At 45.0% G+C, this 26,507-nt stretch overlaps 2 protein-coding genes across 7 annotated transcripts in view; one reads left to right on the plus strand and one right to left on the minus strand.

Moving 5' to 3' along the window:
• The window catches only part of CREBL2 (cAMP responsive element binding protein like 2), a 60,297-nt gene that overhangs the window by 25,606 nt on the left and 8,184 nt on the right, over window positions 1-26,507 (plus strand). Inside the window, exon 4 of one of the 3 annotated variants that reach the window (XM_007515839.3) lies at window positions 2,750-5,768. The exons of the other annotated variants lie outside the window; for them this stretch is intronic. Within the exon in view, the coding sequence (XP_007515901.2) occupies window positions 2,750-2,754 (5 nt within the window). The 3' untranslated portion in view covers window positions 2,755-5,768. Of the gene's footprint in view, window positions 1-2,749; window positions 5,769-26,507 lie in introns of those variants that run through there. 3 annotated transcript variants of the gene reach the window in all.
• Window positions 21,592-26,507, minus strand: part of GPR19 (G protein-coupled receptor 19) — a 42,680-nt gene continuing 37,764 nt past the window's right edge. For all 4 annotated transcript variants that reach the window (XM_060194411.1, XM_060194410.1, XM_060194409.1 and 1 more), the window contains one exon: window positions 21,592-22,947. In XM_060194411.1, the coding sequence (XP_060050394.1) occupies window positions 21,675-22,925 (1,251 nt within the window). In that variant the 5' untranslated portion in view covers window positions 22,926-22,947 and the 3' untranslated portion in view covers window positions 21,592-21,674. The remainder of the gene's footprint in view (window positions 22,948-26,507) is intronic.

Genomic DNA, 26,507 nt, shown 5'->3' on the forward strand with positions numbered 1-26,507 from the left:
TTGAGTACACCACTCACCATGTGCAAGGACTCACTCAGGATCAAGCCTCCTGCTCCCCACCTTAGCAGGGAACTTCAGGAGCAGTGGAGCAGTGCTGCAGGTGTCTTTCTTCCTCTCAGTTTCTCTCTGCCCTATCAAATAGAAAGAAAAAATTGACAGCTAAGAACAGTGGATTCATAGTGTAGGCACCACCCCCCAGCGATAACCCTGGTGGCAATAAAAAAAATAATAAAATTGGGGGCCGGGTGGTAGCACAGTTGGTTAAGCGCACATGGCTCAAAGTGCAAGGACTGGAGTAAGGATCCTGGTTGAGCCCCCGGCTCCGCACCTGCAGGGGGGGTCACTTCATGGGTGGTGAAGCAGGTCTGCGGGTGTCTATCTTTCTCTCCCCCTCTGTCTTCCCCTCCTCTCTCCATTTCTCTCTGTTCTATCTAATGATGATATCAGTAACAACAAAAATAATAACTACAACACAGAAAAATAAAAACCAAGGGCAACAAAAGGGAAAATAAGTAAAAATAAAAAATTTTTAAATAATAATAAAATAAAAATTATAGTGGCATCAAATTGTAAATATTGTAATACATTTTACTTGGGACCTATAGAGAGCAATTGATAAATGTGTGGACATTTTCTGTGAAATAAACTGAGTCCAGAAATAGGAGTACTGGATTCTAGTTGTTAATAACAGTACCTGTCGTCTGTACTTTAATTTACAGCTTACTCTCTCAAATATGACTTCTCATAACTGTACAGAGAAATCCTCCTTTAATTTTATAGTTGAATAAATAACAGAGGCGCTGGGTAAGGTGCCCACACCCACACAGCTAGCATGGTAGAGCATGCACTCACCTAGCCCCGCTTCTGTCTAGTATAGCAGTCCACCACCTTAAAGGCTCTTTGTCTTACTAGTTTTCTTTATTTTAATGAGAGAGAGAGAGAGAGAGAGACAGAGAGACAGAGAGAGACACCAGAGCACTGCTCAGCTCTGGCTTATGGTGGTGCTGGGGATTAAACCTGGCACCTATGAGCCTGAGGCATGACAATCTTTTGCATAACCAGTCTCCCCAGGCTGGCTTTTTTTAAAAGGTAAAATTCAGATAACATAGAATTAACCAATTTCAAATAATACTGTAGAAGCTCTTAGTTCCTTTCACAATGTTTGTATAGCCACCGCCTCTTGACAAAACAGTTTGTTGATTAAAAAGAAACCCAGAAGTAACAGGTAGTGACCTACTATATTGTTGTCTTCACCTGTCAACCATAAATCTGCTTTGAATTTCAATAGTTTTATCTATTCTGGATAAATGAAATCAAAGAGTGTGTGTAAAAAGAAAAAGAATTGCTAAGTTATCTATTCTGATTTTGAAATCCGTTTCCCTAATGACTAATGATATTGAGCACCTACCTGCTCATATGCTTTTAGTCCTTGCTATAAGACTCTCGTCCATATTTCAAACAGGGTGTTTTTCATCTGGTTATTAAATTCTAAGAGCACATTTTATGTTTTGGATATATCTTAGGTTGTTATAAAAGTCATGATGCATTTTCACATAGCAAAACATAGAAAAATTAATCATGGCTTTTTTGACAGCCCAGTATTTATCAGATCCATGCTTTATATTCAATAGGCTATCTAATTGTTTTATTTTGCTCTTCCTGCTTTGGGTTGCACATCTAAGAATCCACTGTCAAGTCCAAAGTCATGGAGATTTCTTTATGCCTGTGGTTTTTTTCTAAGAGTTCTATGGTTTTAGCTTTTACGTGGAGATTACTGATTATTTCAAATAAACTTTTTTCCATAGGGTATGAGTTAAGTAGCCAAGTTAGTTCTTAATTATTTTAGATGTAAATATTCAGTTGAAAAAAACACTTTATAAATAAAGATGGCTTGGGGCCTAGAAGGCACGTACGTGTTAACATGCTTGAGGATGAGAGTTCAAGCCCTAGTTCCCCAGGTCCCCATGCATAGGGAGGAGGCTTCACAAGCGGTGGAGCAGTGCTACAGGTTTCTATCTCTCCTACTCTTTGTTTCATCCTTTATCTTTTAAAAAAATATTTATTTATGAGAAGTATAGGAGGAGAGAGAAAGAACCAGATATCACTCTGGTACATATGCTGCTGGGGATCGAACTCGGGACCTCATGCTTGAGAGTCCAATACTTTATCCACTGCACCACTTCCCTGACCACTATCTCATCCTTTATCAAAAGAAAAAAAAAGGCCATTGGGATTAGTGGAGTTATCATGCAGACACAAGGAGCCCCCACAATTACCCTGATGGCAAAAGACAAAATTAATATAAAGATGGCTTATATTGATTTCTCCATCACTATTATTGCTTTGGGAACACTTAAAATAGTTATGGGTTGTGCCTTTTAATGGGGGTGGCTAGAAATGTAGCTCCACGGGAGAGGACATGCTTTGCATTTTTGAGGCTCTGGGTTCAATTCCTGGAACCAAAGAGGAAAAAAAATAGAGAATTGAAGGTTTGGTGCTGGCGAGATAGCATAGCAATTAATCAAAATAAGTTTCATGCCTGGCATTTGAGGTCCCAGGCTCAATCTCTGGTATCACCATAAGTTGAACAGTGCTCTGGTAAAAGAAAAAAAAAGATAATAATAAGATAAAAAATAAATATCTTTCTTAAAAGATCTGAAATTAAAAAAAATCATTTCTATACAGATTAACCAAACTTCAAAAAACTTTAAAAGCGTTCTTACGTTGGTAACTGTGACTTCTGTTTCAGGGTGACGGTCCTATCAAACGATGAGTCAATGGCTGAAGCCAACATTCTGATTCTTTGGAGGATGGACAGGCAAGATTGTACTTACTGACTCCATTTACTACCTACTGCTCAGTAGTCATCTCTGTAAACCTGCAGTTTCTGCCAAAATGCGTGATCATAGATCTCAAGGGATTTTGCTTGACTTTCAGCACCTAGAAAAATGTACCTTCAGACCTGTTCTAGTTAGCACTGCCACCCAGTGCATTTGTTATGGTAATGCTTGAAAAAACACAGGGGTAGAGAAAAATGGTGAAGATTGTATTTTTTTGCACCTTAACTCCCACACTGCTTTAGTGGTTAATTTATATTCTTTCCATGTCATTGTATGTGTGTTCAGGTGTCCCCTCCTGTCATGTTTTTAGTTGCCCTACAGTGAAAAGCCAATGGGCTGAATGACTTAAGTGCTTGGCTTTTATGGACCTGACCTTGTTTGTCTATGTTATTTGAGTCATGTTTATTTTCTGCATGAACCATGACTTCTCCTGTGAGCCATTCCAGTAGAAGCTGTGAATATGTACTAATGCATATATACATTTCTATTTTGGTAATCCATAAGGATATGCCTGTTTTCAAATGTACACATTAACAAAGCCCATCGGGAATGCCCTTACGACAGCCTCTTTTTAGAACTTTTGTTGCTGTCTTCTCAAACTAAACCTGTGAAAGTTTGCTAGTCCACACTTGGAAGAGGATTAGTCAGGTTTTTTTTTTTTTTTTTAAGAAGTTAACCTTGTCAGGCACACGTCATCTTGACAGCCCAGAGTTTATATAAATACTTGTGTGTGTGTTTGTATTACGTATCTGTGTGTGTATGTGGGGAGGGCAGGAGTGAATGTTCACACACATTTCTTTGTGTACTCACCTAACTTAGAGAATGTTTCTAGAGAAAATAGGATGAAACTAAGCTGCTGAGATCAAGTTTCTGCCTCTGGAGATCTGGAACAAGATGAGGGACAAACTGCTGGTGGATCTGAGGGCCGTAGCCGTAACCACTGGGAACACTGGGAACACTGGGTCCCTTCCATAGAGCGTGTTCTGGGTTCTGAGCCAGAAGGGGACACACTGTAGATCTGCATCTCCTTTGTGCCTCTGCTGAGGAGTGACGTGCTGGTCTAGAGGGAAGTGCCGAAGGGCAAAGTAGTTCTTTCCAATGACCATTCCACAGACTCCCTGACTCCCAAATGGAGTGGCATGTTGGAAGCTGAGAAAGCCATCTCAGAAAATGAGACACTTGAGCAGACCTGGGAATCTTTGGATTCCCCCAGCAAGACACTTTCTCACTCTTTTCTCTGCTCCACAGTTAAATCAGTAGTTATGTTCCTGTTGCTGCTAAGTCATAATTGTTCTTGGGTCGAATGAAGCAAATACTTGGCTTCTAAACAAAAACACATTCTATTGCAGACTGTCAGCCTAAGAGGAGGAGATGGTCTGTGAGATGGACCACATAGTTTCAGAGGACAAGGTACCTTCCTCTTCTCTTAGGCTGTGTGTTTGAATAAAGTGCCTCCCTTCGCCTGAGTTCCTAAGGACCTCTTGCACTTTGACTGCAGACTCAGATCTCTAATCTAGTCCTGCGTGACTACTGATGTACCACTCACCCAGCCCAGCCTGACTGGTCTCTTCCTTTCTGGGAGGACGGGGGGTGGGGGGGTTAAGAGTATTTAATATCTTTGGAGTATCACACCTATTGATAGACTAAGGATTGTTGATATTCTGGCCTTCAGAAGTTAAGTGTTTTAAATATAGTATTCAGGTTGTAATGGGTATGTTTTTGCCATCTGGTCTACTCAAATGTACATTTGTTTTTTGTTTCTTTAATTTCACAAAACAATCTAAGACTTACTCTATGTGGCTTTTGCTCAGTACTGTTTGAATTTCCCCAGAAGAGTTGTTTTCAAAGCAAACATTCCAAAATTAATGTGGCTCTTCAGTGGAATGTCTCCATTGTGCTTGAAGGATTTCTCCTCCCTGGATTGTAATTTTAAAATTACAGGGTCATTTGAGCCTCCTTCCCCTCCGTCCCCACTATCGTTGCAGAAGCAGTCAGTGACTTTGTCCTCAGGTGGAGGATGTGTAATTTGGGTCAAAGTAAATTACAACTCATTTTGAGTTTATTCCTAAACCTGTGTGGTATTCGGGAATAGATATAAACCAAAAGAAAGTCTCTTGGTCGTCACAAGGAATGTTGTGAATGTCTGGGGTATTGTGCAGGCTTCAGGCTTTGGCCACTGGAAGCATGTTACTAAAAGTCACTGGCTGAAAGAGTGGGAGTGTTTCTTCCTCCATGTGGTTAGGGAGCAGCACACTGGAACCCGACCATCTCTCTTACCTGGACCTCAGTTGACCGGCTGAGGGAGCAGTGAGCTCAGTCCCTCTGGGTCAGTGCTGCTGTCCTTAATCTCTTTTTCTTTCATCTTCCCATAGAAAAGAAAGGTAAGGAGGAGAGGGACATATTTATATGTGTAGCCCATCATATTCTGTCATTAATTTAGCACAGACCTGCTATATGTATTAGAGAAGCCTACATAATGTGGAATACGTCTGACCAAGTCTATGTTTTAGGATCTAGTCAATGTTCTTAAATTTATTTTTCTGTTTCATCTACTAGATCTAAACCATCATCTATCTTATTGCAGCAAACTCATACCAGCTAATTGACAGCATTTATCAGCATCACTGCTTAGCATTTTTATTTTTACCCTCTTTGGATTATGATAGACTTTATTTGGTTCATTACAAAAACAAACAAAAAAAAGACCTTTAGTTCAAACAGGGCAAAGAAAATTAAAAAAAAAAAAAGCCACTATAAATGCTATATTTTACATGAAAATAAGTTGCATATTATCAACTACATACTTAGTTTTAAGAGGGGAAGATTACTATTATACCACATGGTGTTTTGGGGGCACTGAAAGAATCTTTTTTCTGAAGAGCATTGTACAATTATATTTTTATGAAAAATAAAAGTATCTTCACCAGAGAGATATCTCAGATTGTTTATTTTACAACACTGAATGCGTCGGCATAAACCTGTGTAGTAACAGGAGAGTGAGATTTAGGCAGAAAAGCTTGTCTTGAGCCCATTCCCTGAAACATCTTAAGTCATGTGATCTCTCTGCCTTCTCATCTTATAAAGAAGATGATGATGAGAGCGATGACAGCAACCTGGGAGGTGGTACAGTCGGTAGGGCACCAAACTCATGCACGGCCCAACTTGGGAGTTCGATCCCTGAAATCTCATGTGTCAGAGTGATGCTCTAGCTTGTGTTCTGTATTCTGTCCATCCATCCATCCATCCATCCATCCATCCATCCATCCATCTTTTAAAAAGGACAAGTTCCACAGAGTAATTTGTAAGCTTAATAGGAGTCACGAGTGACTGCTTCTTAAATAGTAAACTACTATATAAAGATATTTACATATCATTATCACGTTTCCAAAGTCTTTTTTTTTTTTTTAGCTAATCATTACGCCCCTCTGCAGTCCTAGAGTTATGTTCTTTCCTAACAAAGCAGCCTTCCATTAATTAAGCTAATTACGAACAGTTAGTTCCAACTGGCACCCATCCAATCTGCATAAAGCAGGTCATGGGGCTGCTAGGGAAGTTTGTTCTCCTCTAAGCTAACTCCATCTGTCTTGATTCCAAGGCAGTTGCGAGTCAGCAGATAGTCACAAAGTCGTCCTGTTAAGGAAGCCAAGGGGCCCAAGATCTCTCTTCCCACAATAGGCCAGGCGCCTGTGATCAGCAGGTCCTGGGCAGCATTGTGTTAGGGTCACTGGCCTCAGGAAGCTGCAGGATTCTGTCAGGCTTTTGGCAGCTTGGAGACGTGCACGTCCAATTCAGGTCACTTCACAAAATAGACGGTGGTAGTGACTTAGAAACTGTTAGGGGGTGCAGAGAAACAACCAAACCCAGCTCCAGAAATGACTAGGAGGTAAAAGTTGCTGAACTCAAAGTAAGCCCTGGGGTCCAAATGAACACGGTGGTGGCCCCTGGAGGAGGCCAGTGGATAGGGCTGGATTGAAGGTATGAGGTGTCAAGAGTATCACTCTGGCTCTTTTTCTGTCTTGCTGATTAGTTAAAAAAAAAAAAATCCACCAGGGTTATTGCTGGGGCTCAGTGCCTGCACAGTAAATCCACTACTCCCAGCAGTCATCCCCCCATCTTGTGTTTTATTTGATAGGAATGAAAGATATTGCAAGGGGAGGAGGAGATAGGGAGAGAGAGAAAGACATGCCTGCAGCATAGCTTCACTGTTCTTGAAGCTTCCTCCCTACAAGTTGCGACCAGAGGCTTGTGCATGGTGATTGTGTGTTAAACCTAGTGTGCTGCCTGGCCCTCATAAAAAATTCTGCAGATGTCAGAGTGATGCTCTGGTTCATGTTATATCTATCTATCATCTATGATCTATATATATATATTTTTTGCCTCCAGGGTTATTGCTGGGGCTTGGTGCCTGCACCACAAATCCACTGCTCTCCTGGAGGCTAATTTTTTTTCCTGTTTTGTTGCCCTAGTTGTTTTTTAATGTTGTGGTTATTATGATTGTTGTTATTGATGTTATTGTTGGATAGGACAAAGAGAAATGGGGAGCAAAGGGGGAGAGAAAGACACCTGCAGACCTGCTTCACCGCTTGTAAAGCAACCTCCCTGCAAGTGTTGGGCTGGGGGCTTGAACCGGGATCCTTACGTCAGTACTTGCTCTTTGTGCCACCTGCGCTTACCACCCAACTCCCCAGAACTTGTCCTTCTTTAAAAGATACAGATATGAGGTCAGGCAGTAGTGCAGCGGGTTAAGTGCACATGGCGCAAAGCACAAGGACCGGCGTAATGCTCCCGATTCAAGCCCCTGGCTCCCCACCTGCAAGGGGAGTCGCTTCACAAGCAGTGAAACAGGTCTTCAGGTGTCTTTCTCTCCCACTTTCTGTCTTCCCCATCCTCTCTCCATTTCTCTCTGTCCTATCCAACAACAGTAATAATAACTACAACAACAAAGGCAACAAAAGGGAATATTTTTTTTTAAAAAAAGGACAAGTTCCATAGAGTAATTGGTAAGCTTAATAGAAGTTAGGAGTAACTGCTTCTTAAATAGTAAACAACTAAATAAAAGCCAGGCAGTAGCACGCCCAGTTGAGCACATACATTATAATGCCCAAGAACCCAGGTTCAAGCCCCCAGCCCTCATCTGAAGGGGCAAGCTTCACAAATGGCAAAGCAGTGCTGCAGCTGTCTCTCTTTCCTTCTCCCTCTCTACCTTCCTTTCCCTCTCAATTTCTGCCCTATCAAATAAAGGAGAAAAAAGAGGGAAACAATGGCCACTAGTAGCAGGGGACTTGTAATGCAGGCACCAAGTCCCAGAGATAACCGTGAAGGCAGGAGGAAGTAAGAAGAAAGGAAGGAAAAGAAAGAACACAGCACTCTTGAAAAGAGTTCATAATGTTGCAGGCTGTTGGGGTGTGTTCCAAGGGAAGTGAGAAAATGAGCCTAAAGTAAATTTTTAAAACTTTTAAAATTTATTTTTCCCTTTTGTTGCCCTTTTTATTGTTGTAGTTATTATTGATGTTGTCGTTGTTAGGACAGAGAGGAGTGAAGAGTGAAGGGGAAGACAGAGAGGGGGAGAGAAAGACACCTGCAGGCATGTTTCACTGCGTGTGAAGTAAATCCCCCGCAGGTGGGGAGCCAGGGGCTCGAACCGCGATCCTTAGGGACCTTGCGCTTGGCGCCAAGTGCGCTTAACCCGCTGCGCTACCGCCCGACTCCCCTAAAATAAATTTAACCTAAAATGAGTCCAAGGCCTACTCATTAGAACGGATCATTCACTTGTCGGGAAAGTCTAGATCACGCTGCCATGAAAAGGTCTATGAATTCACAGAGCTGAATGGGAGAAGGGGCAGAAGAGGGACGGGGCATGGGGAAGTGTGGGTGGCACTACTACCATTCTGGTGGTTGGGTGGGTATTTTTCAGGGGACAGCACTGCTTATAAAATGCGTTGAGAATAATACCATGACTAGTGGCTCCAGGCCTGTAAAGTGTATTAATTGTTCTGGAACTCCCCCCCCCTCCCCCCCCCCCCCCCCCCCCCCGCCAGTGTTTCCCTGTTTTGTGTTCTGAAGGCACTGATGGATTAGTTGATCCACAGCTGCTCCTAGGTGTTCGGCAGAGTTCAGGCCGGTTGCTAGGCGACCAGGCTCTCTGAGTTCCCCTGTGTGACAGGCCTGATGAGGCAGTGCCGGCTCTGTCCTCTGGCCATGGTGCCACCTAGCGACCATTCAGCGAAACAGACAACACACTGTTTTTAAGTGCTCTCGAAGCGGGTCTCTGGAGATGGTTAGCTGGAGAGCAGTGAATTCTGCTCTACACATTTCTTTTTTTAATATAGTCTTAACTGAAGATTTTTAAAATCACTTTAAATGGGTCTGTAGTACAGTGGTTGACATGAGCATACGATTTCCCATCCCCCCATGCAAGAGTATATTTTTCTCAAGTTTGCAGCATGAGGAGGATTTTGTTTCTCCAGTAAAGGAGTCATGCCACAGCAAGTAGAATGACAACATTTAAAAATAGGTGGCTCGGGAGTCGGGTGGTAGTGTAGCGGGTTAAGTGCACGTGGCACAAAGCGCAAGGGCCGGGCTAAGGATGCTGGTTTGAGCCCGGCTCCCCACCTGCAGGGGAGTCACTTCACAGGCAGTAAAGCAGATCTGCAGATGTCTGTCTTCCTCTCCCCCTGTGTTCCCCTCCTCTCTCTATCTCTCTGTCCTATCCAGCAACGACGACATCAATAACAATAATAACTACAACAATAAAAAACAAGGACAACAAAAGGGAATAAATAAATATTTTTTAAAAAATTTAAAAATTGGTGGCTCAGTGGGTTAAGTAGACATATTGCTAAGCACAAGGTGTCGGCCTTAAAGACAGGCGCCCCCCCTGCTCCATGCTCCATTGCTGACACTGTGGTTTATTTACATAATCATTGTTTTGCCTGAAAGATCCCCACCACCTTATCCCTTCAGGGTATTGCTAATTCAGTTAAAACCATTGCAACAGTTGCTAAGGACGCTTCCACCTTTCCAGCATGCCTTGTTTTCTCCATCCCCTTTCCTAGCCAATCCCATTCCCGACTTGCCACTTCCGTTTTTTACCCTATAAAGCTCTCTGCTGTTCCTGGTTTCGCTCTCTTTCTCTTCCTCTTCAGCATCCCGACCTGGAGAAGGGCTGGCGTGCATAGCGGGAGGTGGCCATTTTGCTAGCTCACACCTGACTCTGGGGCGTCCGCATCAATAAAGAATTGTACTACCACGCTGCCATGGGGCTAGCAAAATGGCTGCAAAAGGATCCCTGTTCAAGCCCCCAGCTCCCCGCCTGCAGGGGGGGTCACTTCGCAATCGGTAAAGCAAGTCTGCAGGTGTCTGTCTTTCTCTCCCCCTCTCTGTCTTCCCCTTTTCTCTCAATTTCTGTCATGCCCAACAACAGTGGAAAAAAGATGGCTTCCAGGAGCAATGGATATCTACTGCAGGCACCAAGCCCCAATAATAACCCTGGAGGCAGAAAAAAATTGTTGTGGGTGGTGATGGTGGTAGTGGTGGAGACAACATAATGGTTCTGCAAAAAGCTTTCCTGCCTGAAACTCTGAGGTTCAACTCCTAGCACCACCATAAGCCAGAGCTGAGCCCTGTGCTCTGGTCTCTCCCCTGCACCCACCCAACCATGTTTCAATCTCATTAAATTAATAATAATAAAATAAAAATTGTTTAATGTTGGGCTGGTTGACAGAAGGCATGTTAGTTCAGCTATTACTTAACTTCTCTGGCTCTTAATTTTCTCTTCTGAACAATAAGGGGGTTACCCACGGCACCTTCAACGTAGGTAAACCTAGGAGAGGGAGTGAGGACAAGGGAGAGGGAATGGGGACAAGAGACGCAAGAGAGAAATGAGACAAGACAGGATTCTGATCAAGTCTGTTTATTAGCACCAAAGGTGCTGTTTTTAAGGCCGGGGTAAGGGGGAGGTTAGCAGCTGGGGGCAGTTGGTTGACGTGGCATGTTGTCATGGTGATCAGCCGTTATCTAGAAGGTCCTGGGTGACTCATAGGGAGGTGGGCAAGTTACCTGACTTACGAGAAAGGTACAGTGGTGACAAACAGAAACTTTTCTTTGTCAAGACTCTGGTTAGGAAACAGAAACTTATCTTGTAAGCAAGGCCTTCTGTGAACAATGGCTATGTGGCCATGCCAATAGCAACCTTGAGGGCACATGTGGCTCCCACATGTCCCCCTTCCATATATATATATATATATATATATATATATATATATATATATATATATATATATATATATATATGGATACATGTCTTGATGTTTGGCGGACTTTATTTTGTGGCAGGGTGGGCTGTGCTTGTCTTAGGTTGGGGATCAGCTTTCCGTCTTACCCATCATTGGAACACCTGGTCGTTTTTGCCCAGTAGTACCAGGTACCCTGTCTTAGGTTGACTGGATAGCGCTAGTTTCCCCTTTACCCGCCATTGGCTAGCCAGCCCTCTACATGGTGGACGTTCTGATGGAGGGGGGCAAATCCTCCGCAGCAACTCCATTTTCTGCCATGTCCAGCCTGTGATAGTGAACTTGTATAGGTTGCATCTTTATGGCACAGGCCTCCCAATATTCTTTTTCTGCTCTGAGATCTGTAACTGCTTCTTTTTCATAGTCCTTAGGAATATGATCTCAAAGCTGGTCCTGATCAAGTAGTTTCAGCAGGTCTTGGTAGTGTTGCTTCAAAATTAGCTCCATTATATGTCAAAGGGCACAAAGTTCACATTGGAGGTAGGGAATTGGGAGGGGGTGGGGGGCTACTTGCACAGTAAGGTGATCACACCGTATGGTATAATGATAATATTGAATCATGTATGTATTGCTATAAACTTGCTAAGAGTAAGTATTTTCTTTAAATTGCCATCAGGGTTATTGCTGGGGCTTGGTGCCAGTATTTCAAATCTATGGCTCCCAATGGCCATTTACCATCCCCCCTTTCTTTCTTTCTTTTTTTAAATTATTTATTTATTTTATTTATTCCCTTTTGTTGTCCTTGTTGTTTTATTGTTGTAGTTATTATTGTTATTGTTGGATAGGACAGAGAGAAATGGAGAGAGGAGGGGAAGACAGAGAGGGGGAGAGAAAGATAGACACCTGCAGACCAGCTTCACCGCCTGTGAAGCGACTCCCCTGCAGGTGGGGAGCCGGGGTTCAAACCGGGATCCTTATGCCGGTCCTTGTGCTTTGCGCCACCTGCGCTTAACCCGCTGCACTACAGCCCGACTCCCACCCCCCTTTTTTTCTATTATACTTGATAGGACAGAGAGAAATTGAGATAGGAAGGAGAGATAGAGAGGAAGAAAGACACCTTCAGACCTGCTTCACTGCTTGTGACGTATCCCCCTTGCAGATGGGGAGCAGGGGCTCAATCCTGGGTCCTTATGCACTCAATTGGGTGCCCACCACCCAGCCCCCAAGAGAGTAACTCTTTAGTGTTCTCACCACACACTACAAAACAGCAGTGAGGTGACAGATGTGTTCAACAACTCAGGTTGCAGGAGTTACTTCAGTGTATGTGGATATCCAACTGTCACTCTCATGAGCACTCAGAAAGAGTGTGAGTGGGGCTTATAGGCGTGAAACCCTGGGTTCAAGACCTAACATCAAATATGCAGCAGTGATTCTCTGATTTTTCTCTCTCCTGGAAATAAATCATATCTTTAAACACAAAGTGAATTTGAACAGGTGGCAGCAAGACAAAGGCTTAGTGCACTATGTCTACCAGCGAGAAGCAAAGTGACCAAGCATATCTGGCTGGTACCTCTGCTCCCCATGTGCCTTGGGGGAACCCACCCACAGCAGAGCCCGGGGAACCTAGGAGCCTGGAAAGGCTCACATGGAAGCTCATCCAAGTGGTACACCTGGTTGAGCACACATGTTATAAAGCACAAGGACCCAGGTTCAAGTTCTCAGTCCCCACCTGCAGTGTATGGGGAGGGAAACCTCAGGAACAATGAAACAGTATCATAGGTCTCTCTCTCTCTCTTCTTCTCTCTCTCCCCTTCTTCTCTTCTCTCCCCCCACTTCCCTATAAAATTCTCTCTGATTTATCAAATAAAAGGATAAGAAAAGGGGGGGAATGGCCACCAGGAGTAATGGATTTGTCTTGAAGGCACTAAGCTCCAGTGTTAACCCTGGTGGCTATAAAAAAAAAAAAAATTTAAATGGGGCCAAGTGGTGGTGCACCTGATTGAGCACACATGTTACCAGCACAAAGACTTGAGTTCAAGCCCCTGACCTCCACCTGTGGGGGGGAAGCTTCATTAGCAGTGAAGCAGTGCTGCAGGTTTTCTCTCTCCCACTCTATTTCAAACCCTTCCCCTCTCAATTTCTCTATTTCCAATAAAGATTAAAATGCTAACAAATAAAATATTTTTAAAACAAACAATAACAATAATAAACTCATCTGATCGGATACATTTCCTGACCTTTGGGACAAATGCTTTTCCTGATGATAAGAATAGGAGGGCTCAACTTCTACGCCTGTCCCTTCCTCTGACAGTCTCCTGGAACAAGATAAGCATGCCACTGCTTGGCACCCTGCTCCCCACGGCCATCTTTCTTTCTTTCTTTTCTTTCTTTCTTTCTTTCTTTCTCTCTTTTTTTTTTTTGTATTTACTTATTGGATAATGACAAAGATAAATTGAGGGGGAAGGGGAAGATAGGGAGAGAGACACATGCAAATTTCAAAGCATTTCCCCCTGCAGGTGGGGACTGGGAGGTTTGAAGCCAGATTCTTGAACATTGTGCATTCAACTAAGTACACCACCTCCTGGTGCCCAATGTAATGATTTCTTAACCCTTGTGTTCTGAATCCATTACCACTACCTTTAATATAGTCCCTTGCCACTTTTAATCAGCAACCACCTCTCTGTCCCATCCTAATCTCAATGCTGCAGCCAGACTGATCTCCTGTTGTACTGCCCCCTCCTTCTCCCACTGGACCGTCTTCTCTGTCCAGACTCTCTCCACCCTCTCCTCTCATCTAGGGTGAACTTTCTGCTTGCCTTTTGTGTTTGGACTTAGGCAAGCTGTAATCCAAGTAAATACAGTCAAAAGAGGAAGAGCCATTTTTCTGAGTTCTTGTTGGAGACCACAGGGATCCAGTTTCATGGTGCACTGCATCATGGGGGTCCCATTTCTTCTCTTCAGCAGCCCGCCTTCCTGTGACTCCCCTCTGGTCCCTCCAGGTAAGAGCAAGGCATGGGGGGTGCTGTGTCACTGGGACCTGGACTCCTACCTCTGCACCTGAGGTCTGTGCAGTGCATCCTGTTTCCTCCCGTCTCGGCAGCAGTGACATCAGTCTGAGGATCATGAGACCACAGGGATCCTGACCATGAAAGGAAACTAAACAAACACACTGTGACTCATCAGCAGGTTGAAAATGTAGCCGATGGGAGTCAGGCAGTAGCGCAGTGGGTTAAGCATAGGTGTTGCCAAGTGCAAGGACCAGTGTTAAGGATCCTGGTTCAAGCCTGGGTTAAGCATAGGTGTTGCCAAGTGCAAGGACCAGTGTTAAGGATCCTGGTTCAAGCCTCAGCTCCCCATAGCTTCACAAGCAGTGAAGCAGGTCTGCAGGTGTCTATCTCTCTCTCTGTCTTTCCCAACTCTCTCCATTTCTCTCTGTCCTATCCAACAACAATAATAAGTACAACAATAAAACAAGGGCAACAAAAGGGAATAAATAAATTTTTTTAAAAAAGAAAATGTACAACAAGGGCAACAAAAAGGGAATAAACAAAATAAATATAAAAAAAATTTTAAAAAATGTAGCTGAACCGCCACTGTCACAAGACATAGGGGTCTTCTCATTTGCAATGTAACACTCTTGATCTGTCATTCTTTGGGAGCTTACAAAAGAATAACCTTTTTTAATTTTTTAAAAATATTTATTCCCTTTTGTTACCCTTGTTGTTTTATTGTTGTAGTTATTATTGTTGTTATTGATGTCGTCGTTGTTGGATAGGACAAAGAGAAATGGAGAGAGGAGGGGAAGACAGAGAGGGGGAGAGAAAGACACCTGCAGACCTGCTCACCACCTGTGAAGTGACCCCCCCCCCCCGCAGGTGGGGAGCCAGTGGCTCGAACTAGGATTATTTTTTAAAATTATTTTCCCTTTTGTTGCCCTTGCTGTTTTTTATTGTTGTTGTAGTTATTATTGTTGTTATTTATGTCGTTGTTAGATAGGACAGAGAGAAATAGAGGGGGGGGGAGACAGGGAGAGAGAAAGACAGACATCCGCAGACCTGTTTCACCGCCTGTGAAGCTACTCCCCTGCAGGTGGGGAGCCGGGGGCTCCAACTGGGATCCTTGAGCCGGTCCTTGAGCTTTGCACCACCTGCGCTTAGACCGTTGTGCTACCGGCCGACTCCCACTAACTGGGATTCTTACACTGGTCCTTGAGCTTTGCGCCACATGCGCTTAAGCCGCTGCGCTACTGCCCGCCTCTCCAATGACTATTTTTTTAAATTGCCACCAGGGTGGTTACAGGGGCTTAGTGCCTACATGAGGCATCCACTACTTCTAGCAGACAGTTTTTCATTTTCTTTTCCTTCTTTTGATAGCACAGAGAAACTGAGAGGAGATGGGGGAGATAGAAAGGGAGAGATACCTGTAGTACCGCTTCACTACTGCAGGTGGAAGCAAGGGCTTGAACCCTGATTATTGTGTATGGGAATGTGTGTGCTCTACTGGGTGTGCCACTGCCCAGACCCCAAAAGAATGACTTCTACAAGAATAGATCTGAGACTGTCTCACTGAATTCCCACCTAGTGGGGGGTCAACTCACTAGTACATTAAAGACAGAGTAGAATTTAGTTATTATTCTGTCTTCTTCAGTTTGAATTAAGACCTAAAAAATTAAAATATATATATACATATATCCATTTAACTTTATTTTTTAATATTTATTTATTCCCTTTTTTGTCCTTGTTGTTTTATTGTTGTATTTATTATTGTTGTTGTTATTGTTGTTAGATAGAACACAGAGAAATGGAGAGAGGAGGGGAAGACAGAGAGGGGGAGAGAAAGATAAGACACCCGCAGACCTGCTTCACCACTTGTGAAGCGACACCCCTGAAGGTGGAGAGCCTTCTGGGGGCTCAAACGGGAATCCTTATGCTGGTCTTTGCACTTTGCGCCACCTCGCTTAACCCGCTGCGCTACCGCCTGACTCCCTCCATTTAACTTTAAAAAATAATCATCTCAGGGCCGGGTGGTGGCACACCTGGTTGAGCGCACATGCTCCTGGACCGGGGTTTGAGCCCCCTGGTCCCCACCTGCAAGGGGAAAGCTTTGCAAATGGTGAAGCAGGTCTGTAGGTGTCGCTGTCTCTCTCCCTCACTTAACTTCCCTCCTCTCAATTTCTGGCTGTCTCTAGCCAATAAAGATAATAAAAAAAATTTTTTTAAATCATCTGGGGGTCGGGTGGCGGTCTACCTAGATCTTATACATTACCATGCTCAAGCACTCTCATTGAATCCCCTGGGCCCCACCTGCAGGGAGAAGCTTCACAAGTGGTGGAGCAGTGCTGCAAGTGTGTCTCCTTCTCTCAGTCATCCCCACCCCCCTTTTCTCACCTTCTATCAAAAGGAAAAGGAAAAAAAAGGAATGATGGAGTTGTCATGTAGACACTGAACACCAGTGATAACCCTGGTAGCAAAACGGTAATAATGACAATAACTTTCTGGTGCTAGAAATAGCTCACCTGTTAGAGTGTATGCCTTATTGTGTGTGAAAATCAGGGTTTGATCCCTGACACCATGTAGATGCACCACAGCAGCAGGGTAAGCTCTTTGGATGGGGGAGCAGAGCTGTGGTGCCTCTCTTCTCTCTCTCTCTCTCTCTCTCAAAGAATGAATGGAAGGTGACCCAGGAGTGGTGGTGTCACAAATGCATGAGGCCTGACAATATAAATGAAATGATACTCAATTCAAAGTGCAAAAATAGTCCATTAAGACAGGGGTCTCTTTTATTTGTTTACAAGTTGGAACCATAACCTTTCAAGGGTGAAGTCAGAAAAATACCTAGCTCATTCTGTCATTTTTTAAAGATTCTTTTCCTTTTTAAAAAACATTTATTTTGATTTATTTATTATTGAATAGAGACAGAAACTGAAATGGGGTTGGGGTGGCAAAGAGGAAGAAAGACAGAAAGACACCTGCAGTTCTGCTTCACCATTCATGAAGTTTTCCCTCTGTAGGTGGGGACCAGGGGCTTGAACTCAGGTCCTTGAGCACTCTACTGTGTGCACTTAACCAGGTGCGCCACCACTCTGGCCCCACATTCTGTCATTTTGGAGTGCCACTTACTGATGGGGTAAGAATGTGAAATTAAAAAATATTTTAATGTATTACTGTTGCTACTACTACTACTAATTTTTTATTGATTTAATAATGATCAACAACACCATAGGATAAAAGGATTTCAACTCCATACAATTCCCACCTCCTATTATTACTTTTTATTACCAGAGAAAATCTCAGTTCTGACTTATGGTGGTGCTGAGGACTGAATTTGGGACTTTAGTGCTCAGGCATGGAGGCTATATGCATAACTGTTATGCTATCTCCCCAGCACAAACATTTGTCTTGATTAAAAGAAACATCTCAAATTTAAACATTAACTTTGTAGGAATTCTCAAGATGGGATGTTTCTTCTTGTTCCTTGTCTTGAATAAGACCCTATTTTGTTTCCCTGTGCTGGTGAGGTGGGAATGCACAACTTCTTTCTGAATCTTGAATATTCAGCTGAGTCTAAGAGCCCGTTAAAAACCAAGGGAACCTCAGTGACTCTTCTTTATAGAATGGCCAGGGGGCCGGTTGGTGGCACACCTGGTTGAGCGCATATGTTACAGTGCACAAGGACCTGGGTTCAAGCTTTCAGTCCCCACCTGCAGGGGGAAAGTTTTGCAAGTGGTGAAGCAGTGTCGTGGGTGTCTTTCTCTCTATCTTTTGCTACCCTCTCAATTTCTGGCTGTGTTTATCCAATAAATAACGACTAAAAAAAAAGAAGAAGAAGAATGGTCCATAGCCAAGCAATGGCACACCCAGCTGAGCATACACATTACTATGTGCAAGGACCCAGATTCAAGTTCCCAGTTCCCATCTGCAGGGGGAAAGCTTCACAAGTGAAAAAGTAGGTCTGCAGGCATCTCTCCCTTTTTTTGTTTGTTTGTTTTTTCCCTCCAGGGTTATTGCTGGGCTCAGTGCCTGCACCACGAATCCACCGCTCCTGGAGGCCATTTTTACCCCCTTTGTTGCCCTTGTTGTTGTAGCCTCGTTGTGGTTATTATTATTGCCCTTGTTGACGCTATTCATTGTTGGATAGGACAGAGAGAAATGGAGAGAGGAGGGGAAGACAGAGTGGGGGAGAGAAAGAGAGACACCTGCAGACCTGCTTCACCGCCTGTGAAGCGACCCCCCTGCAGGTGGGGAGCCGGGGGCTCGAACCGGGATCCTTACGCCGTCCTTGCGCTTTGCGCCACCTGCGCTTAACCCGCTGCGCCACTGCCCGACCCCCGCATCTCTCTTTTTCTTTCCCTCCCTACTACCCCCTCCCCTCTCGACTTCTATCTGTCCTAACTGGAAGAAAGAAAGAGAGAGAAAGAAAGAGAGAGAGAAAGAAAGAAAGAGAAAAGAAAGAAAAGAAAAGAAAGAAGGAAAGGGGGAGAGAGAGAAAGAGAAAGAAGAAGCAAGGATGGATGGAAGAAAGAAAGAAGGTCAGGCCAGACCCTCTCCGACATTCATGGTGGCAGCTAGTAAGCCCCTTGAGGCCTGAGAGGATCTTGTCACTCGTGTCTTCCTTAGAGATACTTGTGGTTAGAAGACCTGTATGTGAACAGCAGCTCCATCCTTGCCGACCTAGACCAGTCACATGACTGAGATCCAGTCTCCTCGTCTATGAAACAGAGGTGACAATAAATACATCACAGAGCTGTTGAGAGGGTCGGATCAAACAGTGCAAGGAAAGTCACTGAACAATTGAAGCAATTATTTGCGACTTTCACGAACGAGAGTATAAACGTGCATACCTGTCTTGCTGGCGAGCTCACTGCTTGAATCAAACTTTTTGTTTTTTTTTTAATATGCTGGTTGTGGATTTGAAAGCATGGAGACCTGGGAACCAGACAGGAACTGAATTATCACAGATTGACAAGAATCTGAGCTGTAATAGAGTATGATGATGTGACGTGAAGGAGAGGCCTTGGGGTGGGGGTTGGGGGTGAGGCTGGAGCAATGGCTTTGTGACCAAGTGGCCAGGAAGGAGCCCTGTGTACAGGGTGACACTAGTTAGTGGTCTGGGCCTCAACAGCAGAGCCCTTTCTCTGTTTGGCTTTTTTTTTTTTTTTTGCCTCCAGGGTTATTGCTGGGGCTGGGTGCCTGCACTATGAATCCACTGCTCCTGGAGGCCATTTTTCCCATTTTGTTGCCCTTGTTATTATTATTGTTGTCATTGCTGCTGTTGTTGTTGGACAGGGCAGAGAGGAATCGAGAGAGGAGGGGAGACAGAGAGGGAGTGAGAAAGACATCTGTAGACCTGCTTCACCGCCCATGAAGCAATGCCCCCTGCAGGTGGGGAGCCAGAGGTTGGAACTAGGATCCTCCTTCTGGTCCTTGCACTTTGCGCCATGTGCGCTACAGTCCGAGCCCCCCATTTGGCATTTTTTTTTTCATTTTTTTTTTCCTCCTCCAGGGTTATTGCTGGGCTCGGTGCCTGCACCATGAATCCACCGCTCCTGGAGGCCATTTTCCCCCCCTTTTGTTGCCCTTGTTGTAGCTTCTTTGTGGTTATTATTATTATTGCCCTTGTTGACGCAATTCGTTGTTGGATAGGAGAGAGAGAAATGGAGAGAGGAGGGGAAGACAGAGAAGGGGAGAGAAAGATAGACACCTGCAGACCTGCTTCACCGCCTGTGAAGCGACTCCCCTGCAGGTGGGGAGCCGGGGGCTCGAACCGGGATCCTTATACCGGTCCCTGTGCTTTGTGCCACATGCGCTTAACCCACTGCGCCACCACCCGACCCCCCCATTTGGCATTTTTAAGTGTCTGCTCATTTGATTGAATGTTAAAGGGGTGGGGGTGCGGTGGACAGGGGAGGGATAACATGATGGTTATGCAAACAGATTCTCATGCCTGAGGGTCTTAAATGCCAGGTTCAATCCCCTGCACTACCATAAGCCAGAGCTGAGCAGTGCTTTGTTAAAAAAAAAAAAAAAAAAAAAAGTCAGTATCCTTCACATTCATCCACGTGGAACATAGCTTTTTGATTTCAAAAATTTCAACACATCACTGATTGCTTAGGTTCAGGAAGACAGAAAGGAGAAAGAAGGGGCAGGAAAGAGAAGGGAGAAGAGAGGGGAAATACGTGGCTCTCAAGTTTTCTTTTCCTAAGAAGCCTGATGAATTGCAATCACCAAAAACTGCCCAGGTGGTCCCAGTATATCCCAGCAAGTAGAAGGTGGATTCTCAGCAAATTTAGACTTGGAAGGAGGTAACATACAATACTAGCACTTCCTAAAAGTTGCTTAGTAGGAGAAATACAAGTCTCTGAAATGTGGGGCCCAGGGGATTTCATTTGTTACAGAAACCCAGTGTTATAAGATTTCTGTGGGATGGTAGCGCAATGGGTTAAGTGCAGGTGGTGCGAAGCACAAGGACAGGTTTAAGGATCCCGGTTCCAGCCCACGGCTCCCCACTGCAGGAGGGTCGTTTCACAAGTGGTGAAGCAGGTCTGCAGGTGTCTGTCTTTCTCTCCCCCTCTCTGCCTTCCCCTCCTCTCTCCATTTCTCTCTGTCCGATCTAACAACAATGACATCAATAACAATAACTACAACAACAATAAAAAACAAGGACAAAAAAAGGGAAAATAAATATAAAAAAATATTTTTAAAAGATGGGGGTCTGGGTGGTGGTCTGCCCAGCAGAACACACATGTCACCATGTACAAGGACCCCCTGTGCTCAAGACCCCAGTTGCTTCCTGCAAGGGGGGGGAAGCTTCACGGTCAAAGAAGCAGTGTTGCGGATATCTCTCCCTCTTCTCTCAATTTCTCTATTAAAAGGGGGGGACAGGTGGTGGCACACTAGGTTAAGTGCACATAGTACAAAGCACAAGGACCCGAGAAAAGATCCTGGTTCAAGCCCCTGGCTCCCCACCTGCATGGGGGTCGATTCACAAATGATGAAGCAGGTTCACAGGTGTCTCTTTCTCTCCCCCTCTCTATCTTCTCCTCCTCTCTCAATTTCTCTGTCCTATCCAAAAAAAAAAAAAAAATGACTGCAGGAACAGTGGATTCCTAGTGCCAGCACGGAGCCCCAGCGAATACCCTGGGGGCAAAAAAAGGGGGGGAAATGGCTGCCAGGGATGATGGCTTCATCATACAGGTACTGATGATGAACAGCAATAGCCCTGCTGGCAAATAAATAAATAAAATTATAGTAGGGAGGAGAAAAGAGTCCACAAAAAAGCTAGGTTGACTTAATAGCCAAAGATTGTGTGTGGTTTCTGCTTTTTTTTTTTTTTTTTTTTGACATAGTGGTAAATAAAAGTAGGAAGACACTTCTCTCTTTTGTGCACATGACTCATATAGGAAGAGGACTATGGACAGCAGCTCCAGATGAATGCTGTCCCTAAAACAGAAAGCATCTTGAGATGAAGCCCACAACCCAAATCAACAAATAGAAGCTTATGGTATAAACACCTTCCTCTGCTGTTTAAGAAAATAGCCCCGGTCTTTCTAGTGAAAGCTTTTTAATCTCTGGTGCATAACAACAACTGAAAGAATTCTAAGAAGTCAGACAAAGGTATTTGGTGGGTTTGAGTTAATGGGCCAAGCCAGTTTTTTTTCCTTGGCGTCTCTGTCAAACGAGTCATAAATTGAGTCTTTGGTTATCATTTTGGCTGAGGGAGGCATTTCTGAAATACCCACGTAGTTTTTCTTGGCTATCCTTGAACTAGTGGTGATAGTATAGGCGTTGCTGCGGTAACACTTCATGGAGGACATGCAAAATGTCTCCTTCATCCCTCGCCTGAAGTTAGCATTGTAGATGGAGTATAAGGTGGGCTTTGAGGCCGAAGAGCTAAAGGATATCCACGTGACAGCTGTGAAAACCAAAGAGCTTCTCTTAAAGTCTTGTTCTTGTGGGTGCCACAGCTGAGCCACATGGAAAGGCAGCCAGGAGAGCAGAAACAGCAGGTTCAAGATGAGGAACATCTTGACGGTCTTCACTTTTGTCCTTGGGACGATGTTCATCGTCCTCCTCACCGTCCGGCCATCACTGCCTATTCTCCAGATGTACTTGACAACCTTCTGGTAGAATAAGAGGATGAGGGCAGACGGGATCACGAAACCCACCGAGAAGTGAAGGATGGTGTATGCAGTCCCTTCCCAGGAGGGAGGGAGAAAATAGTTGCAGTGACTATCCCGGCTGGAGCCGAAGAAGAAAAAGACAGGGGTGAGGAAGGCGGCTTCCAAAACCCAAGAGGCGGCGATCATCTTCTTGGCTTTCTCCCGGGACACCTTGAAGCTCAGCGGGTAGACGATGGTGTAGAAGCGGTCGATGCAGATGGAGAGGAGCACGTAGATCTGGACACCGGGCGTGAGGTACTGGAAATAGCGCACAGCTTTGCACAGGGCACTGCCCAGGGTCCAGTGGCCCGTGGTGAACTGCAGCAGGACGAAAGGTGTGCTGGCCACACTGATGAGGAGGTCGGCGCATGCCATGGACACCACGAAGTAGTTGGTGGTGGACTGCGTCCTCCGGCTGCGATGAATGACCAGGCACACCAGGAAGTTGCCACAGATGGAGAACAGCCACAGGGTCCCGAAGAAAATGCTGGCAGCGGCCACCTCCCCGGGGCTCAGGCTGTAGGGCAGGTCCGTGGCATTGTTCAACCAGACTTGGGCCCCTCTCGGCTCCGCTGGGTCATGGCTGGGCAGAGGCAAGGCCGTTTCAGGGCAGCTGTGGTTCTGAAGGGACATCAGGCTGATGGGACGGACTGAAGGGGGCAGTGTGCTGGTCTCCATGCTGTGCGCAAAAACCATATTCAGTTCTCCCCTCTCAGTGCTGCATAAGAGGAAAAAGAAGGAGTTGTCCTGTTAAAATAACATGAGACAGACTGACTTCTAAGGCTAACTCTCTTATGTGACCCTTAGGTCACTTGTCACCTTGTAAGATCTGTGCCTTGGCTGGAAGACAGGACTCCTTAGGGGAAAAGCTCTGGTCTTCTTTCTTCTCTTCTTCCTCCCTTCCTTCTTTTCCTTCTCTCTCTCTTTTTTTTTTATAAGAAAGGGAAATTAGGGGAGAGGGAGTCAGAGGAGAGAGACACCTGCAGCGCTGCTTCACTGCTCATGAAACTCCCCCCTGCAAGTGGGGACCAGGGGCTTGAACCTGGGTCCTTGCACACTCTAAAGTGTGCATTCAGTCAGGTATGCTATTGTCCAGCCCCCCCATTTTTTTTTAATTTAGCATCTAAGGTAGTAATTTGTTTTTTAAGATTTTTATTTATTTATTCATGAGAAATAATAGGAGAGAGAAAAAGAACCAGACATCACTCTGGTGCATGTGCTGCCAGGGATTGAACTCGGGACCTCTTGCTTGAGAGTCCAGTGCCTTATCCATTGCACCACCTCCAGACCACTCATTTTCATTTTAAGAGCTGGTCTCTGACTGCCCCCACCTTCTCTCTTTCCTTCCCCCACCCTGGTCTCTCTCTATGTGTCTTTTAATGTGATGTTAGGAATTGAACCCAGGGCCTAATGCATGCTTCACCAGCCCCCACCCCTCACCTTGACTCTGAATCAAATGTGGTAGAATTCACACTGTCCCAATATTTTATTAAGAAGAAATGTTTTAGTTATCTATTTATTTTAATGAGATAAAGAGCAAGACCAGAGCACTGCTCAGCTCTGACTTATGGTGGTGCTGGGGACTGAACCTGGGACCTCAGAGGCTCAGGCAGGAAAGACTTATAGGTACAACCATTATGCTGTCTCCTCAGCCCACACTCTGCCCCTCTCTTAAAGATAGCCTGGCTTCGAAGTGCACAGACCAGCATCAGGATGCATCAGGAACATCCTGGTTCGAACCCCCGGCTCCCCACCTGCAGGGGGTTCGCTTTACAGGCAGTGAAGCAGGTGTGCAGGTGCCTATCTATCTCTCCCCCTCTGTCTTCCCTTCCTCTCTCCATTTCTCTCTGTCCTATCCAACAACAGTGACAGCAATAAGAACAACAATAATAACAACAACAATGATAAACAACAAGGGCAACAAAAGGGAAAAAAAAATTTTTAAAGATAGCCTGGCTTGTTCTCTTTACTCTGTGGATCATAGCAGGTTACTGAACTCAAATCAGGTGATAGAGGTGCTGCTGGAGTTCTAAGCAAGTACATGCGACAACCCTGAACGCCTTGGCACTGAAGTAACGAAGCCACGGGAGAGGAATACCTAGGCAGATGAAAGCACACAGAGGTCAGCTATGGAAATAGCTGAGGCGAACCTGGGGTCACAGACTGGCTGGCTCCTGCGAGGGAGCATGTCCTTGCTAACTGCAGAATTTCCATGACAGAAGCATTCTGGAAGCACATGGAGCAGCTGGAACACTTGTACATGACCCTGAAGCAGTTCCTAGTGTAATGGTGGCTGAAGGAGCTGGATTCTCCCCCCAAAGATGGTATGATTCTTGTACAAACAGCGTGCCACCTAACAGCATAGTTTGATACTAATCTAATGATACTGTATCTTAAAATGACATATGGGGGGGCCCGGGTGGTAGCACAGTGGGTTAAGCACACATGGCACAAAGTGCAAGGACTGGCATAAGGATCCCAGCTCCCCACCTGCAGGGGGGTCACTTCAGAAATGGTGAAGCAGGTCTGCAGGTGTCTGTCTTTCTTTCTTTTTTAAAATATTTTATTTATTTATTAATGAGAAAGATACGAGGAAAGAAAGAGCCAGACATCACTCTGGTACATGTGCTGCCAGGGATTGAACTCAGAACCTCATGCTTGAGAGTCCAATGCTTTGTCCACTGTGCCATCTCTTGGACCACAGTCTGTCTTTCTTTTTTCTTTTTGCCTCCAGGGTTATTGCCAGGGCTCGGTGCCTGCACTACAAATCCACTGCTCGTGGAGACCATTTTTTTCCCCTTTTGTTGCCCTTGTTGTTTTATCATTGTTGTAGTTATTATTGTTGTTGCTGTTGTTGGATAGGACAGAGTGAAATCGAGAGAGGAGGGGAGGCAGAGAGGGGGAGAGAAAGATAAGACACCTGCAGACCTGCTTCACCGCCTGTGAAGTGACTCCCCTGCAGGTGGGCAGCTGGGGGCTTGAACCGGGATCCTTACGCCAGTCCTTGTGCTTTGTGCCACCTTTGCTTAACCTGCTGTGACTCCCAGATGGTCTTTCTCCCCCCCCCCAGGCATTCCCCTCCTCTCTCCATTTCTCTCTGTCCTATGCAACAAGAATGACATCAATAACAAAAATAATAATAACCACAACAACGATAAAACAAGGGCAACAAAAGGAAAAAAAAATAGCCTCCAGGAGCAGTGGATTTGTGGTGCAGGCACCGAGCCCCAGCAATAACCCTGGAGGCAAAAACAAACAAACAAAGGCATACGGACTAAAGACCATCCATTTCTTCCAAACAATACAAACAGGCTACAAGAAACTTAAAGCATCCAGGTGATTAAAAACAACTAAACAGCAGAGGTAGATAGCATAATGGTTATGCAGACACTTTCATGCCTGAGGCTCCAAAATCCCAGGTTCAAACCCCCCCCCAAAAAAAAAAAATCCACCACTACTATAAGCTAGAGCTGAGTAGTGCTCTGGTAAAAATAAAAACAAACAGGGTTGGGCAGTAGCGCAACAGGTTAAGCACACACAGTGTGAAGCGCAAAGACCAGTGGAAGGATCCCAGTTCAAGCCCCCAGCTCCCCACCTGTAGGGAGTCGCTTCACAGTTGGTGAAGCAGGTCTGCAAGTGTCTATCATTCTCTCCCCCTGTCTTCCCCTCCTCTCTTCATTTCTCTCTGTCCTATCCAACAACAATGACATCAATGACAAGAATAATAATAACCACAACAATAATAAAACAAAGGCAACAAAAGGGAACAAGTAAAAATAATTCTTCTTCTTCTAGCATTTGCCCTTCTTCCGTAGCCAGTCAACAGCGTCAGGTTGAGCCTGATGTAAAGTTTCGAGACCTCCTTTGAATCTGGAGAGGTGGCAGTCATTGACTATGTGGGTCATAGTCTGTCTGTAGCCACAGGGGCAGTTCGGGTCGTCTCTGGCTCCCCAGCGATGGAACATAGCGGCGCACCGGCCATGGCCTGTTCGATAGCGATTGAGGAGGGCCCAATCATAACGTGCTAGGTCAAAGCCGGGTTGACGCTTGCAGGGGTCTGTGATGAGGTGTTTGTTCTTTACCTCAGCTGACTGCCAACTCTGTTTCCAAGAGTCTGGAACAGAGAAGTTCAGTGTAGGCGTAGGAGACCAGATTGGGTGACGAGACGTCAAGCGTTGGACAGGGTGGGCGAAGATATCCTCATATATTGGCAGGTCCGGTCGAGCGTAGACGTGGGAAATGAACTTAGATGATGCCGCATCCCGACGAATATCTGGC

This window comes from Erinaceus europaeus, chromosome 7, assembly GCF_950295315.1.
Source record: "Erinaceus europaeus chromosome 7, mEriEur2.1, whole genome shotgun sequence".
Lineage (NCBI taxonomy): Eukaryota > Metazoa > Chordata > Mammalia > Eulipotyphla > Erinaceidae > Erinaceus > Erinaceus europaeus.